The 18,322-nt window shown below is 43.2% G+C and overlaps 1 protein-coding gene across 1 annotated transcript in view; it reads left to right on the forward strand.

Moving 5' to 3' along the window:
* Window positions 1-2,757: 2,757 nt before the first annotated feature.
* Window positions 2,758-18,322, forward strand: part of CDCP1 (CUB domain containing protein 1) — a 73,201-nt gene continuing 57,636 nt past the window's right edge. The window contains exon 1 of the mRNA XM_036760496.1: window positions 2,758-2,857. Coding sequence (XP_036616391.1) covers window positions 2,758-2,857 — 100 coding nt within the window. The remainder of the gene's footprint in view (window positions 2,858-18,322) is intronic.

Genomic DNA, 18,322 nt, shown 5'->3' on the forward strand with positions numbered 1-18,322 from the left:
AACTGGGAAGGGGTGGGGGAGTAGAAGAGAGGAAGGTGCTCAGTTCTAACTCATGGGTCAAGAACATAGTGAACTCAATTTGCCTGTCCTCTGACTGGAACCATCTGCTCAGGTGACAGGGAGAAGAATACTGGACCTCTTCTGTACCTGCTCTGGGCTCAGTGCCAGCTCCACCAGGACCATAGAGCTAATTCTTCTGTGGAACTAAGCCAACCACAAATGAAAATACCCATTTATTCCTCAGCTTCATACTCGTGCCAGTGGCCTGCCACTGTGTCTACATGTCTGTATATGTGTATATAGTTTTAGCAGGGCAACTAAATTGTCTCGAGATCCATTCCTGTATCTTCTTGATTACAAGAAAGGCTCTAACCCCAAAGCAAGCATTATACATAAGCTGACTAGATTTCCTTCTGGTTCAAAGCCAGTTTTTGAACAATCCAACTCCTCCCAGTCCAGCCATGTTTATAAGTACAAAATAATGTTATGCCTCAATGCTCTTTGTGCTGATTTTAAATTCCATAAACCAAAATGCTCTTTCAAAGACACCTGAAGGCTCATTACAGCTGGGCTGTCATCTTTTCCCTGCTTCACTCCATGATTTTGGACTGTAGTCTGTTTCTTCATACCCTCAAACAATTAACCTTTGGTGAATTGACACTTGAGGAGTTTAGTATCAAATCACCTGAGACATAGAGTTTAGCTAACTTCAGGGACGTGTAACACGATATTTGAACAATAATGCAATTCCCTACAACAAACATATATTAAGAAAATGGAGGAGCAACATGTCCTAGTGGACAGGGTAGTGGACTTGGAGTCAGGAAGATCTCAATTCAAATACCACCTCGGTACTTATACACCACTGAGTCGTACACCTCTATGGACTTCAATTTCCACATCTGTAAAATCGGGATAGTAATAGTAACTGCTTCACCATAGCTACTCAGAAGCAATAGCATGGTCTAATTTCAGTTTCTTCTCTTTGTCTTATCTGTCTTCTGGTGGATGTGCTAAGGGCCACTGACAAACCTCCAAAGTCAACTAACTGGAAGATGGGAGAGAAGTAAGGGACTTGGATAGTCTACAAATGTGATCTCACTCCCCAAACTCAGGTTAAATAGACGTAAATCTATGGAATGGGGTGGGAAGAGAAAATAGATACATATTATTTCATTTCTAGATGTATGAATTTTAGCCTGGTTTCTACCCAAGGTACCCTACAAAGGGTCAAGCTATGGTTTCCTTTCTTCCTTCTGTTTGGGGCCCAAGGTAGCAGTAAGGTTGTTTTCTGAAAAGATAATGGAGGTTACTTCCTTACAGATCAGTTGTGGGCAGGGAAGACCAAGGAGCAGAGTCCCCCAACAAGCATAGTTTCTACCCACAAAGTGTGCTAATTGACTTAAGCGCCTATTGCCATCAATAGGCAGGCAAGCCCAAGAGTCTTGGGAGGTGCAGTGTTCTCCCACCAAAACCACAAGGCCTGCTTCCTGCCCAGCCCTGCCAAGCCATCATCCAGGAGAGCAACCTTTATGGAGAGGTGGCCTGGCAGCTGCTTCTCCAAGTGCTGCAACCTCTGCCTCTTCAACAGCCACAGTTACTGAAGACCCAGAAAAGACAGTTCTCAATGCCAAAGTCCTTGGCACCATCAAATGGCTCAGGATAGAAATGGGTATGGCTTTAGAGATGGAAATGATGCTAAAGAAGACACAATGTCATCTGCTTTGTCACTGCATCATGGACCTTCCTACTCACTTAGGGTTGAACCCTCCTGTATATATTGTCTCCCCCAATGGAATATAGGCTTCTTAGAAACTGAGTGTTTTACACACAGCAAGTGCTTAATAAATGTTTTCGAATCCAGTCATTCATTCTTTCATTCATTCATTCATTCATTCATTCATTCATTCATTCAGTGTTCAAGAGCACCGGGAAAGGCTTGAAGAAAACACTAAGTTTAGGGATGATCTGGTCCTGGCCCTAATGCAGTTTACGGTGGGGAAGATAAGACAGTCAGGCAAGGATGATAAATCCATAGAGGGCTTAAGGATATAAAGATGAAAGGGACTCTGGGCCACACCCCTCATTTGGGAGCTGGAAGGAACCTCAAAAGTCATCTCTTTTTACAGCCAACTCTCTCTTTTTACAGATAAGGCCCCAGAGCCAGAGCACATTCCAATGTACAAGATTCATTTTACAGAGGAGGAAACTGAGGCTCACTGATGGCTGTGAAGGTAGAACCAAGATTCGAAGCAGGCTCTCACTCTAGCGCCCTTTCCAGCACACTCAATGAAGCATGTATGTAGTACGTGATCGAGGTGGAGAGCAAAGTGCCACATTAGGCCTAAGGGAAGAGGCTGTTACCGACCCAGGTGATCCGGAAAGACTCCCGGGAGAGGTAGCAACTGGGTTAGACCCTAACGAATGAGAGAGAATTCATTAGGGGGAAGGGCACCTCGACGGATGGGGAATAAAGAAGGAGAGGCAGGAATAAACAGCCCCGCAGAATGGGCGGGCGGGACGAGACAAAGAAGAGGGAGGCGGGACAGGCACGCAGCTGGGCACTGCTGCGCGGGGCGGGGCCGGGCGAGCCGGGAGCGCTCCAGCCCGCAGGTGAGGTTGGGCGGAGCGTAGCGCAGCCGCCCAGTGGAGGCGCCACCGCCAGCCTTGGGCTCCGGGGGCAGCTGCTGGAGACCGCGGGAACGGTGGGCAGAGATCCCCCTGCCCCGCGGATGAGGAGGAGGGCTAGCAAGAGCCATGGGCGGCTGTAGCCGCAGCGGGGCGGCGGCGGCGCTGCTGCGGCTGCTGGTGGGGCTGCTGCAACTGGGCGCGGTGGCGCAGGTTGGGCGCTGGGCAGGTAAGTGCGCTCCGGAGTGGCTCCCGAGCCGGAGATGGAGGAACCTTGGGTTGGGAAGAGGCTGGGGTGGGGGAGGAGAAGGCTGCGCCTTGAAGAACCCGGGCAGGGCCGGAGAGAGGTGGCGCCCGGGGCTCCCTGCACACCTGAAGCCCCAATCTCCAGGTGGAGACTGTTCCATCCGCTCTGGTCTCTCTGTTGGAGGTGGCCGGTTCCATTACCTTCCCTTCTCTCCTTCACCAAGGCTAAGGGATTACCAACTCCTGCCCAACTAGGGCAGGTGTTAAACCCGCCCCGTCCCACTGTGGGAGCGGCTGAAAGTAAGTTTCTATCGTAACACAGGGAAGAGGGAAAAAGAATGTGAGTTGTAAACGCCGTTGGTAGGGTTGGAGAGGCCCGTATGGCAGAAGAGCATTAACTAAGAGTCTGAGGTCAGATTTGAACTCGAGAAGATGAGTCTTCCTGACTCTAGGACCCGTACTCTTTTCACTGTGCCACCCAGCTGCCTAGGGCATTAACTAGTGAGTTGGGAGAGAGCGGCGGTGGGAGGCTGGGTCCCCTAGTTCCTAATTTGTCCCAGAGTTCTTTTTATCTCTTACTCCGAGAACTAGAAGAATATCGTAGAGAAAACAATAGGATAGATTTCGAGCTGGAACAGCTCACTAGTCCAATTTCCTCCTTTCCAGTAGAGGAAATTGTGTTCCAGAGAAGGTAGGTGACTTACCCAAAGTCACACAAATCAATGACAAAGCAGGGCCTGAACCCAGCTTCCCTGAATCCGAATCCAGGGCAACTTGTACTTAATCCTTGACAGTTTGAAGGTTTGCCACGGGTTGCACCCCAGCTTCTCACTCTTGTCTCACCCCGCCCTCCTCCTTACTTTCAGGTGTCTGGAAACATGCCTTAGGCAAATCGAATGAGAAAATGAAAGCAACTTCCCCAACTGGTAGGTTGTAATTTCCCAGTCTTTACTGATAATTGCTCTTGGAATCTGCCTGCTAAGGCTGGACTTTCCACAAGCCCCTTGCTCTTTGTGTTGATTTCATTTTACTCTTCATAAAAGAGGCTAGGACGTGGGGCACTCCAATTAGGACTTAAAAACAAATTCAGGACACTCCATGTGCATGCCCTCACCCTAGCAGCTTTAGGAACGACTACCGTCTCTAGTTGGTAATCGCGGGAAATGATTTCTGAAGGACCATGATTTCTAGGACAGAGACAGAGAGACAGTGAGCGTTTGTTTTAAGCAAGCAAAAGTAGTTTTGCTTCTGATTCTGCCTTCATGAAGTAAGCAGCTTTAGATGGTGACTACTGTTTCCTGCCCCATTAGACAGGTTGCTATGATTTCATGGGTTATCATGGAGGATGCGTAATCTTTCAGTAAACTGAAGAGAAACTAGGCCAGGTGTGCACAATTAGGGTAAACACTTCCAGTCAACTGGTGATTAAACATAACTGATTAATTATATAACTTTTCTCATTGTTTTCTGCAGTGTTACTGAACGTTACACCAGTATAGAACATTTAGAATAGTAGTGGAAAGAACAGACTTTGTGACACCATACCTGGGCTTGACATCTGGCTCCCCCATTTATTAATTATATGTCCTGACAAGTCACAACCTCTGTGAGCCTTGGTTGGTGATACCTTTACAAGCCACCTCATAGGATTGTTGTGAAAACTGAATTAAATGATGGGTGTAAAGCATTTGGTAATTTCTGAAGGCTATGTAATCCAATTACAAATCGCCCACTGTTGACAAAGCTTCATATGCCTTATCAACGATATCAAAACTCAGATAGCCATACTAAACCATACACAAAGATCCCTGCTAGTACATATTTGACTTAGAAAACCACATACTAACATTATCTATGTTTTGTTGTATTTTTATTTTGTTAGATATTTCCCAATTACATTTTAATCTGGTTCCTATTACACTAAGGAATGCCATGTATTTGACACATTTGCTTTAAACTGCTATATTAAATAGGAATTACTATCATTCGTAATGCTTTGTACATCACAATTACTAATAATAAACAAATAAAGGCTCATTAGTTTGAATAGATAATCTTGGTAATCCAGGAGGCGGAGGCCAAAGTTATTGTAAAAAAGCTAAAGGGATGGGGTTTGTGGGGTGCATTTCTTAGTTATTTCCTGTGATTTTCCCCATTTCCCCCAACATCCCAATCAGGATTTTTTGGGTATCAGTATCTATTCCAAACCAACAAGAATTTATTAAGGGCCTGCTATATAGAGTAGAGAGTCATCGTGTCTTAGTGATAGAGAAAGTTGGCCCCAGAGTCAGGAAAACATGAATTCGAGTCCCATCTCTAACTATATGACCTGGGCAACCCATTGATAACCTCTCAGGGTCCCAATAGAGAATGTGCCAATCTGCATTGGTTGAGGAAATTCCTCACTAGAAGCTTCCTGTGCCAATGAAATAACATTTGCTGTGCTACTAATGATAATAATAATGTATGAGGTGCTAGAGGCACAAATGCAAAATGTGGGGGAAATGGTCTATGGGGGTGGTGGAGATACATATAAATAGATTGGAATGTATTGGTCATTTTTGGACAGTAATTTAGTTTAATTCAATAAATATTAAGCATGCACTGTGTTAAAGGCTCTGTGCTAGATACTGAAAATAAAAAGACCAGAAAAAAAAAGTCCTCAGCTATCTGGGAGCTTACATTCTTCTGAGGGCACAACATGTAAAACAAGGAAAGACAAAGAAGGGACAAGTAAGAACAGGGGGGAAAATTCCTTAGAGGAAGTAACTTGAGCTGAGGATGTGAGAAAGGAGTGTATTCTGGGAGTTGGCACTGGCCAGTGCAAATATAAAGATAGGAAATGGAGATCATATAGTCCAGTCTTTTGACAGTTAAGGAAACAAGCCCAGAGAACTGAAGTGACTCACCCAAAGTCATACAGCTGACAAAGGAGCCTAGCGGGATCCATGTCTATTCCCGAGAGGGATGTGCTGGTCAATATCTAACAACGACTGTGGAAAGGGTTTATTCAGAACACTTGATTTTATTCTGCACTATTAACACTTTCTTAGGACTAGACAGTTAGCAAAACCATAAATCAAACCCTAATTTGTGGTGCTTCAGAATTTTGAAGCATAAATGCTCACACTGAAAATTTAACAGAAGAGTCTCCTGAGTGGTTTGAGCTAGCTCCAGCACATCCCTGATTGTGGGGAGCCACATGCATAAGGAAATGGTATCAATCGAGTGTTGTGTTAGGTGGGTATTCATTACCCTTTGATTCAGCGTGATCAGCATGAACACCTTAGATTAGATAATCAGTCCATCTCCAGTTTTAAGAGGTCACTCTGGCCTTTCTTCTGTGACCATTTCCCATCACTGGCCAGGTTGCATTACTTTAGGAAGTAGATGCTACATTTCTTTTTCTCTCTGGAGGTTCACAAGAAAAGGTGACTAATACTAAGACAGAGAATAGGGCAATGATCTGGTCGCCTGACTCAGCAGGGTGCATGGTTTAAAATTAAAGTAAAAAAGAAGAGAATTCCAGAGATCCTTCAGGCATCCTCCCCTCGCTTAACACAAGCCCTGTCTTTGTTTTCACATGCCTGTACTCAAGTTGGATGGGATGGGACATGGGGCTTGTGGGCAGGAGTTTGTGCTGGATTTATTGCACATATCCGCTTGGTGTTGGCTGTGCCGGAAAGTATTAAGTACAGATAGATGCAGAAGAACAGAGAGGATCTGAGGATACCAGAGTGGTGCTTGTGATTGAGGTCAGTGGTAATTATCAAGAAACCAAGGCATAGGTGGTGGTACTTGAGAGTTCCCAACCTCTAACAGTAGATCAGAGTAGCTGAGCACTCTGCCATAATGACGAAGAGCTATCTCTACCCTTCAATTATAATTCTGGATTATAAAAATTATACTTGCAATCAAATTATTTTAAATCATTTTGCACAGCTTTGTCATTAGCCCTTCACCTACTTTCCCAAGATGGAAAACAGCTTATTCTAGTAAATAGGAGAAAGGTGATTAATTCTCTCTGGTTGCTTCCCCACTGGACCCGGCCTGTGCTTCCTAAATATTGCTATATTTGCCTTCTTTGGATCATGGATAAGAGCTGGGAGAGGTCTTGAAGGTCATCTGGTCCAACTTCTCCTTTCTACAGATGAGGAATTGAGGCTCGGAAAGGTAAAGCAAGGTCACACAGTAAATGTCAGAGCTGAGATTTGAACCCAGATCATCTGTCCCCAAATCCAGCCCTCTAACTGGCATTCTTCCTGCATGAGGAGGAGTAGTCTGATTAATGAGGAAAACAATTTCAGGCCAGTAAAATATTTTGACTTTGCTTTCCAGAGAGATTCATTCAAATGTTAGTTAAATGGCCAAAAGCATTAAGCGCTGTCCAAAATACAGGGCTTGACAAGAGAACACTATTTATGGTTCAGGATTCAGCTCTGGCAATACGGCACACACAGAGCCTTCATTAAGTAGATTGATTCCACGATGAAGAATTTATCAAGGAGAGAACTTATTCTTTTGGATTATTGGAGAGACAGACTGGCATAGAAATAGCCTGCCTTGGAGTCAGTCCTGGGTTTGAGGTGTGGTTCAGCCACTTACTGATTGTGTAGCCATAATCAAATCATTTCTGTTCCCTGGGGCTCAATTTCAATTTCTTTATTTGTAAAATGAAGGAATTGATCAGACTAAATGATTTCTTAGGTCCCTTCTATCCTAATAGTCTGTAATTCTACTGTGTTGTGAGTTCAATTTCTAGTTAATATTCATTAAGCACCTACTATGTGGGAGGCATTGTGTGCTAAGCACGTCAGTCTCTTCCTCTTAGAATCAATCCCTAACGTCCTTCAAAGTTCAGCTCACGTACACCTCCTGCATGGGGCTTTTCCTCAATTCCACCCCTGGTTGCTTCCCCCAAGATGGCCTAGTATAGATTTGTACACATATCTATATGGAGACACATAGAGAGACATATTGTCTCTCTCCTAGAATGTAAGGTCCCCGAGGACAGGGATTTTTTCCTGTGTGTCTTCTCCCGAATGCCTACCAAACTGCCTGACAGATTGTAGGTGTTTAATAAATGCTTGTTGAATAATCGATGAATGAAAGGTAAATCCCTAAATGCAGGAACTGTACTTCTCAGCATGTACGTAGCTGCTGGTGCGATCAGAGATCAATGGAGGATCACAACTTATAATAGTAATAGCTAGCATTTATTCTCAGCAATACAATGATCTAAGACAACTCTGAAGGACTTAGGATGAAAAATGCTATCTGTCCCCAGAGAAAGAGCTGATGGTACCTGAATACAGATCAAAGCAAACTTTTTTAAACTTTTTTTTTTGAGATTTTTTGGTCCGTGTTTTCTGTTACAGCATGACTAATATGGAAATTAGTTGTGCATGACTACGCAGGTATGACCTATATCAGATTGCTTACCTTCTCAAGAGAGGGGGTGGGGAAGGAGATAGAGAGAGAATCTGTTACTCAAAATTTTAAAAAGGAATGTTAAAAATTGGTTTCTTTACATGTAATTGGGGAAAAACAAAATACTAGATAAAAGATTAAAAAACCGAAAATAACGGCTAGCATTTATGTCGCAGTTTAAGGTTTGCAAAGCACTTTACCTGTGTCATCTCATTTGATCCTCACAATAACCCTTGAGAAGTAGGAACTATTAATATTATTCCTATTTTGGAGATGGCAAACTGAGGCAGATGGTAGTGAAGTGACTTGCCCAGGGTCATGCAGCTAATAAGTGTCTGAGGCAGGATTCAAACTTAAGTCGGTCCAGATCTCAAATCTAGCGCTCTATCTACCGTGCCACCTAGCTGCCTCTGTACATTCCTTGAGGGCCAAGTTTTGTTCATGTTTTTGCCTGTGTCCTCAGCACCTAGCACAGGACCTTGCATACAGTAGTTGCTCAATAAGGCCATGCTCAGGTGGCCTATTAGTTTAATTGGTTATTACGGAGAATGAACAAGAGCCAGACTGAGGATTCATTTACTATCAATGCCAGTTGACTTGGCCATGCCTGTTCAGTGGCCATACAGGATACCCTCACTGTAGCCAGCTTTCTTAAAGACAGGTGCTAGTTATTAGAAGGGACCAAGTGAGAGAGTGTAGATGGATGAGTACAAATTCATCCGCTGTGCTGGGACAACCCAAGCCTGTGCTTAATGATAAGGGGTCAGCTGCATCATCTTCACTCATGAAGGACAGCAAGTGATTACTAACAATGACGGCCACAACTGTAAGGCCCTGCATGGCCCAACATGGTTTATTAGATAATCATCCTTCAGGAGACTGAGGCCCAGAGAGGTTATGTCACTTGCCCAAGGTCACATGGGAATTGAACCCTACTTCTCTGACTTAACATCCAGAGTTCATTCCACTGACCCATGGATGTCCCCAATATGCCAAGGAACTGAGTCCTAACCTCATTCCTTTCTCTCCAAATATTTTCAACTCAGTTCCCTGATTGTTTTCTCCAGAAAACGTGACTGATTTTATAATGGAAATCAATGGCAAAACAGAGTTGGCATTTCAGAAATTCATGTGGTGACCAGACTTTTCAGGACATTGATTACTTACTCATCTTCAGTATTATATTAAAAAAATGTACCCTTCTTTTCTAAAGAGAACTTCATTCCAAGTAAAATGCCATGGCTAGGACATAGTAGAAATGGACTATATTGTTGGAAATTGCCATGCTTTCTTATGGGGCAGCTAGGTGTCATAGGGGATAGAGCGCTGGGCCTGTAGTCAGGGAGACTCATCTTCCTGAATTCAAATCAGGCCTCAGACATTTACTAGCTGTGTGACCCTGGGCAAGTCACTTCACCCTGTTTGCCTCACTTTCTCCATCTGTAAAATGAGCTGCAGAAGGACACACCAAAACCATTCTAGTATCTTTACTGGGAAAACCCCAAATGGCATCACAAAGAGTCAGACATGACTAAAACCAACTAAAGCATAAGAGCTGTGCTTTCTGCTTAATAAAAATCCAGCTGAGGAACTTGACTGTGAAAGCATGGGTTGGTCTATGAAGGATCTCACTTTAGAGGATTCAATCCCTCAAATATTCAAATGAAACAAAATTGGACATCTCTTGGACACGTTCTATAGCTAGGTAGTCAGAACAGGCACTGTGACTTTTAAATTTGAAATAAAATGCAAAGCCAGGCAATTTTGATATTCTGCTTTCCACTCCTACTGAAGCACTAACAAAGAGACCCCTTTTAGGATGTAAAAGTTTGTAAACCACCCTGGAAGGGAAAATTCCATTGCATCGAGGCTTAGCAGGCCCTTCCTGTCATTCTCTGTGTTGTCACAGAGCCTTTGGAGCCAATGAGGAGGTTTGCACAATAGACACCACATATCTGCTCCCTCCAAACTAAGCACATATGGTGAATATCCATGCTGAGGGACACTGGGATCTTCTTAACCTCATGTTCTGGAGATGGAACATCAGGCTGTAGTCTCAGCGAAGCCTGTTTTTAACAAGATTCTCAACAAAAAGTAGCAGATTTATGGAAGGAGCCTAAATCCTTTGGAAAACTCTTCATACCTTAGCGGTCTAGCTATGACAATGATAATTAATACCTACACCACTGTGAACACACAATTGGAAATGGTATCTTGTTTAGGAAAATAGGCTGGGAGCTATGTTCCTGTTTGTTATACTCTCCTGACCATCTCACTGAAAATTCTTAATGGAGTTGGTTTCTTGGCTGTTCTGGCTTATACACTTATGTAGATCTTTGGCTAGTCTTTTATCTTTATATGTTGCTAACTTTCCTGTTCCTTTTATGTCCTCTCACATCTCTCAGACTTTGATGTCCTCCAAAGCTCTATCCTAGGTCCTCTGCTCTATATACCTTCTCTCGGTGAGCTCATGACCTTCCACATTTTCATTGGTCATCTTGGTGTAGATGACTGCAAGACCTATATTTCCAACCCTGGCCGATCTTCTGAGCTATAGCTTCAAATCACCAACTATCTGTTGGACATCTCTATCTGGATGTCCTGTAGGTATCTCCAATATGTCTATGTTGGAACTCATCAGGTCTTACTGGCACTCAATTCACTAATCGATGCTATCTTAGAATGAACATAAATGCTTGGAATAAGACAGCTTTGAAAGTAACATGTTGACTTTATTATACATAGTTTTAAATCAAACTGTACATAATTGGGACTTATGTAATTATCTTTTTCTTGTCTACTTTGTTTACGGAAATGTTCTCCTTTGGGGAGTATTTATTACATTTAAAATTTTTTAAATGTTTGTTGGGTTGGATGGGATCATATCTCAAAGCCCTTAGAAACTTGGTTGAGACTTGGGGAGAATGGTGAAATAACTAAGAAGCATACTCTAGGTCTGTCCTTTAGCTTTTCTGTACCCACTGTGAACTTTTCCTCCTAGGTTGCCAAAGTTTTTCATTCATTAACCTAATATTTTCCAAGTAATTATTATGCTCAGGGTATTACGAATAATTCCCATTTTTGTAATGGTTTCTGATATACAAAGCACTTTCTTCATTAATGCCCAGTGAGCTAGATCATTCAGATATTAATGACACCATTTTTCAAATGGGTAACCTGAGTCTCAGAGAAGCTGTATGGCTTGCCCTCTTTGGCACAGTTCATAAATGTTAGGGCCAAGGTCTTTTGGCTCCAAGCTCAGTGTACTTTTTTTTAAAGTTGACAAAACATTTATTAAAGATGGAATAGAATCACTTTCTATAAGAGGGACAAAAGCTATTAAAATACCTTTTTAAATGAAAAAACAATATGAAAATTATTTATAAAACTGGTCTGCTAAGAGCTGAAAAGTGTTCACAGAAGAAAGACTTTGGAGAAAGAACCTGGCTTGGCTAGTCCCAAGCCAATACCAGGTCCAATGGTGGATGTGATTCAAAAGTACCTTTTTCTTCTCAGAAGTGAGATGGTCACCATACACAGAGAGTCCATGAGGTGAGCTGCCGGGATGGCAGTAGGTGTGGGCAGCCTGCTGGGCTTGACAGCTGGGGCCTGTGTCTGAGGTGGGCACCAAAAGATATTTGGGAGAGGTTGTAAGGCAAGGGATGGTCTCTTGGTGCAGTTCCTAACTGCCAGGAGCTTACAATGCAGTAGAAAGGATATACCAATAACTAAGTATAGCATGGGGGTTGATCAGAAGAGCCCCAATCAGTTGAAGCTGTAGTCTATTTCATGATATTAGACTTTGAGTGACCCATTTTCAGTTTGTAAAGGCTGTCAGACTTTGAGTGGCAGAGTTTGCACATCAAAGGACTAGGAAACTTGGCTGAGGACTGTCAGAGACGATGAGCTTGCTTTGAACATGGGTTGCTTTTGTGCCTTTTCTCCATCCACTCTTTGAGGTAGGCTAAGGTAAAAGACTTGAGAGTTTAAAAAACAGGTACTGATTCTGGTTAAGTCAATCCAGAAGCCACTAAGCTTGAGGAGTGGGCTTAGGAATCCACTCTGGAGGAAGACATCTGTTCTTGAGGACTAGCTTTCAGAGTTCAGTGAGGTGAAGAGGGAATTCCTCTCTCTCCATCAGTAATGGCATCCTATGGCAGAACCACATGGCATAAGAGATGTGTGCTTACAAACAGAATGACAGGGGACATCAAGGATATTGCTTCCTGAACATTGAAACTTCCATGTGGAGAGAGCTGAGAAGAGAGAATGCTTTGTGCCTGAACTGGGATGCTGCTGCTCAGGAGACAAGCCTCAGAGCTCAGACTCTGAGGGAACAGACCTAGGGAGGCTTCCCACTGGTCCTAGGGTAAGGGCTCCTGTTCTTTCTGAAAAAGTGTACCAATGGCAGGTCTGGGACTTCAACTGAGCCTGAATCTAAAGGTGGTGGAGATGACCGACAACCACAGAGCATCATGGTCAATGAGCCCAGCCAAACAGTGCCCTCAGCATAGAGCAGGCCCATGGGCCCATCAGATCAACAAACCTAACTCACACATCATAATAAAACATGAGGAGCTCTACACTGTGAGAGGTGTAAGTTACCCTTCTACAAATACTCCCCACATGTGGGCCCCTTCATCTTTGTACCTGACCACTTTTCCCATTGTATGTTTACAAGAGAGCACTTCCTAAGTTTATGGGAGAATGTTCTAATGTAGACTGTCTTACTATACTATTCCAGTAAATAAGTGCCTTTGCTTTAGAGTAATTGTTTTCTATACCTGACCATTAAAAAATAAACCCATTGGTGGGGGCTCACAAGCTATTGTTTTAGAAGTGCAGTTCCACAGACTCCCTTGATCTGATAGTAGTCATCCTCCAGGGGACCATGTGAAAATTGAGGAGTGGTGTCCACGGGTCCTACATATGATACTAGGGAGCATGTAAGTATCAGATAAGTAATGCCAATAAGGATTGAAGGAATAAAGAGAAAGACAAGATCACCTCTGTTGGAGTGGTTAGGAAGAATTCATGATTGCATGTGATGTCTGGGCCAGATCTTGAAGGATGACTAGATTTTCAATTATATGAAGAAAGGGATTTCCAGAAAGCGATAATAGACTCTGAAATCTGACAAATGGTTCCAGCAAGGTCAGACAAAAACTGACCTATCAGGGATAAGGGACTAAGGGGTGAAGACCAGGTTATTGGTGGTGACAAGGTGGAGGTGATGGTCCAAGTAGAGGCAGCATGAAGTGGTTTGTGAAGTCAGGGATATTTTTGTTGTTGTTGTCCAGTCAACTCTTCATGATCCCATTTGGGGTTTTCTTGGCAGAGCTACTGGAGTAGTTTGCCATTTCCTTCTCCAGCTAATTTTGCAGATGAGGAAACTGAGGCAAGCAGGGTTAAGTGACTTGCCCAGGGTCACACAGCTAGTGTCTGAGGCTGGATTTGAAGTCAGGAAGATGAGTTTTCCCGACTCCGGGACCAGAGCTCTATCCACTAGGGTGCCAAATAGCTGGTCTGTTAGGGATATTAGAAATCCTCTAATGCCAACTAAATCATTTTATACATGACAGAACTGAGGTCCAGAAAAGAGAAGGTGCCTAGCCAAGATCCCACCAGTAATTAGCACTGCCTCCAAATCTAAGCCTCTTTATGCTATGCCAGTCTTATGCCACAGGAGATAAAGGACAATCCTTGGAGCCAGGAGGATTACATTCAGGTCCTTCCTCTGATACCTCCAATCTTCTAAATGCTGGACAAACAGCTTCACTTCTCAGGGCTCACAAACGTCTGTGTCAAACTATAAATTAACAATAAGTTCTGATCTGCAGTGGCAGGAGTTTCTACACCAGAGAATTTCTGGCACGGATGCAATCAAAGGTCAACCCCTTTGCCCCAGAATAAAGAGAAAGGGTTTCTTTAAGAAATTAGCACTTAAGGAAGGAGCGAGGTACAGAGATGCATGCCTCAGATGTCTGATTTCCTAGCTGAAACCCAGACTGTATTTCCCCTTAGAAGTAATAGGAAGGCTGTAATATAAGAGCAAGTTTGGGCCCAAAGAAAAGATATGAGAAGATATCTGTCACTCCTTATTTTCACTCTGTAATATCAGACTTTTTCCATATTGGTTTTGCTGAATTGTTTTTCCCTCTCTTTATATATATGTATGTATACATATGTATATGTATATATGTGTATATATATATACATATATGCATATATACATATACAAATATATATGTATATGTATATGTGTATGTATGTGTGTGTATATAAATATATACATATATGGAGTGGTTAGGAAGAATTCATGATTGAACATGGTGTCTGGGCCAGGTCTTGAAGGATGACACACACACACACACACACACACACACACACACATATACGCATATATATATAATTATTTTTATTATAAAATATGGCTTTCTGGGTGGGAAAGGAGGCATATGCTGAGAGACAGGTGATAAAACAAAAGATATCAATACAGATTTATTTTAAAAAGAAATAGCTATGCTGCTATACTATTAACATTACTGTATAATTCAGTGGCATTATAGGTTAACTGGGCTGGAGGAAAACTAAACACCAGTAATTATGTCTCCTTGAGAGAGCACATGCCTTTTGAGGACTACCAGTTAATAGATTTAGTCCAAGTGGGTCAATTATCTAAGAAAGGCAACAGCCCCTCTTCTTGAGTGAGTCCTTCTGGAGCAGCCTCATATCTATTAGTTGAGACTCCACATTCTGGACAATTCCTCAGTAAGTCTTAGGTTTACTACGTCTGTTGACAGTCTGGTAAGTGGCTCTGTCCTAAGCGCTATGGGATATCCTTCATTTCCTGTCCCTGATGGGGCTTGCGAATGAAGTTGGATAAAACCAGCCCTGCTGTTCGAGTGCAGAAAATGAGATATGGGTAAAGGGTAAAATCTGTAATGGATAAAATGAGATACTTCTCGTAAAGTGCTCTGCAAACTTTAAAGTGCTCTCTTGCTATTATTCTGTCATCAGGAAACAGAAGGGGTTCAGTGACTTGTTCAGGTTCACACAGCTAGGAAATCATCTGAGACCAGATTTGAACCTCGTTCTTCCTGACTCCAAGGCCAGTTCCTATCTGCTGCCATCTTGCCTCTACTTCTTCTGTGTGAGCTTGGATGACCTTTTCAGGGTCACGTGTTAAGCTTGGTCTTGGAACCATACAATCAAAGACAGGGAGCCGAAAGGGACCTTAGAGATTCTGGTACAGTATTCAAAGAACCCAAGTTCAAATCCCACCTCTGAAACTACCTATGTGGCCCTGGGGGCAAATCACTTAACCTTCCTGGGCCTTGGTTTCCTCTATAAAATGAGGGGTTGACGCAGATGGCCCTGAGGCACCTTCCAGATCTAGATTTATGGTCCTGTGATCTGGTCCTGATTCTTAGAGAGGGGAAATGATTTTTAATAGTAACTACCAGAGCTGGGATTTGAACTCAAGTCCTCTGATGCCAGATCCAGCGCTCAACCACCTGTCTTGTGTTCCAGATAATTTCTGCACACAAACATAATATGTGAGACAGATGGAAAGATGCATTGTGCCTGGCTATGGGGGGAGGGGGAGATGTGAGTGGAAAGGTTTAGGGAAAAAAGAATTAATGGCCAGAGAAGCCTCTTTTATCAGCCTGGGAAGACGATGACTTACAAGAACAAGGTATTCTGGCTATTTTTATCCTCTGTGAATTTTAAATGAAAATCTTCTGTTCCACTTAAGTGTCAAAGCTCCTTTTTCTGATATAAAACACAAGTTCTGTGGCTTTCCGTGATGACCAAGAAATCATGCTTCAGCTGAGAAGGAAGAATGCAATATGGGGTGCCCCTCCATCTTAACTTAGGAATGATAGTTCTTTTTGGACTGGGCTGATTTCATTGGTGTCTGGAATGTATCTGCTTGGCCTTGGGCTTGTAAGATTGAAAACCTGGACCTGGAAGAGACATCGGAGATTGAGGAAATTCCTTCTGCCCATGCCCATCAGTGTCTGCATTGCAGTTTCTAATCTTAGAGGGTTGCCTAGGTCCCTCAGAGGTTAGGTGACTTGCCCAGGGTCATACCACCTGTATGTGTCAGAAGCAGGATTTAACTCGCACCTATATGGCACTTTAAAGTTTATAAAACACTATCCCCTATAGAACTTTGAGCTAAGTTGTGTATGGATTATTAGCCACACTTTACAGATGAGGGAGAAGTCATAGGGTTATAGCCCTAAGGTCCTTAACCTGAGATCTGTTGATAGGGGATCTATGAACCTGAATGGGGTGGGGGTGGAGGGGAATGAACACACACACACACACACACACACAATATTTTTTAAAAGTTGAAGGAAATGCTCAATTTCATTTCCTTCAACTTTTAAAAACTATTGCTCTGAGAAAAGATCCATAGGCTTCTCCAGACTGCCAAAGGGCTCCATGACGCAAATAAGAACCTCTGATGTAGGAGGATTCTCAGAAATTGTCTAGTGCAGCCCCCTGCTTTTACAGCTGAAGCCCAGGGAGGTTAATGATCAGGCTAAGGTAATGTGGGCTGTGTCAGGCAGGATTCCTTGGACGAAGGAGCCAATACTGTTTCCACGGAGCCTCCCACAAACTAGCTTGCTCATGGCCATAGAGCTAGTAAGCAACAGGTCTCCAAGTCCAACATTCTTTCCGCTAAGCCAAGCTGACCTTTCAGAAGCTGACCCAGGCCCAACCCAACTTCAGATTGACTGATTTCTTGCAGGTGACTGTGGGACAAAGTGTATTTCATAAACCACCAATAGACTGAGGATTCCTGCCTCTCCAACAGTGGTCTGCTTTCTTTCTCCCTTTCCCTTTCACTCATTTGTCCTCCTCCCTTAATATCTCTAAGGCAGGCCCAGTGCCCGAAAATAGTGACTCCAGAGTGTGCTTTTAAAAGAGGAAGCTCGAAAATCTCAGCCTCAGCAGTCTGTCACTGATTTAGCTTTGAATCTCTCTGAGCTCTCTGGCTAATTGTCCTGAGATCACTGCTTAAGTCCTATCTGGGTAGTTTGTAGATAATGACAGTAATGACTGCCCTTGTTGGCATAACACCTTTCTCCAGAGCTGCCTGGTGAGTATACAAACATCTCATTAATTCTCACCACAGCCCTGCAGGGGAGGTAGGAGGCAGGTGTCATTATCCCAACTTTACAGATGGATTGCAAGCCCTGAAAGCTGGTTCCTCCTGCTGCCAGAAGTGAGACCTTCACCTATAACTTGGGGAACAGAGCTGTTGTTGGCCTCCTGTCTCTTGCTGCCTTCAGAAAAGGAATGTTTAAGGCTGTTGTCCAGGGTTTCATTTATTGGATCTCAGATTTAGAGTTGGAAAGGACCTTAGAGTTCATCTACTATTTTTACAGATGAGGAAACTGAGGCCGAGAGAGAGGAGGGTTCACACAGTCAATAAGTGAAAGACTCAAGATTTAAACCTGCATCCTCTGATGGCAAATAGGCAGTTCTTGTCATTGAATGGTGCAGTCTTTCTTTCTCTAAATGTAAAGAAACAATCACTTCAGTTTTCCTTTATAATACGAATCAATCAACAAAATGTATTAAGGTCCAACTATGTGCCAGGGAAGAGGCAGCCTCGAAGACAGGAAGCCCTATGTTCAAATCCCACTTTGACACCCACTAGCTGCATGACTGGGACAAATCACTCCCTTCTCCATGCCCTAGGCAACTCTGTAAAGGTGCCAGGCAGGTACTGATTTGAGTCCCAGCTTAAATTTCACTTTCGACATGAAGCCTTTCCTGATTCCCCCATCCATTCCTAGTGCCTAATTGAGTAAGATAAATGTTGTTAGAGATTAGTAAAGTCTAACACTCAGGTTCAAAAAAATCAATTTGACCAGTACATAATGGAGGAGGCATTTATCTGAAAAAAGATCAGACTCTCTGCTCAACAGAATGTAGGAGTCAACAGTGTGCTATGTCAGCCAAGAAAGCTAATGCTGCTTGAGGCCATTAGTAAAAG

Source organism: Trichosurus vulpecula, chromosome 5 (assembly GCF_011100635.1).
Source record: "Trichosurus vulpecula isolate mTriVul1 chromosome 5, mTriVul1.pri, whole genome shotgun sequence".
NCBI lineage: Eukaryota > Metazoa > Chordata > Mammalia > Diprotodontia > Phalangeridae > Trichosurus > Trichosurus vulpecula.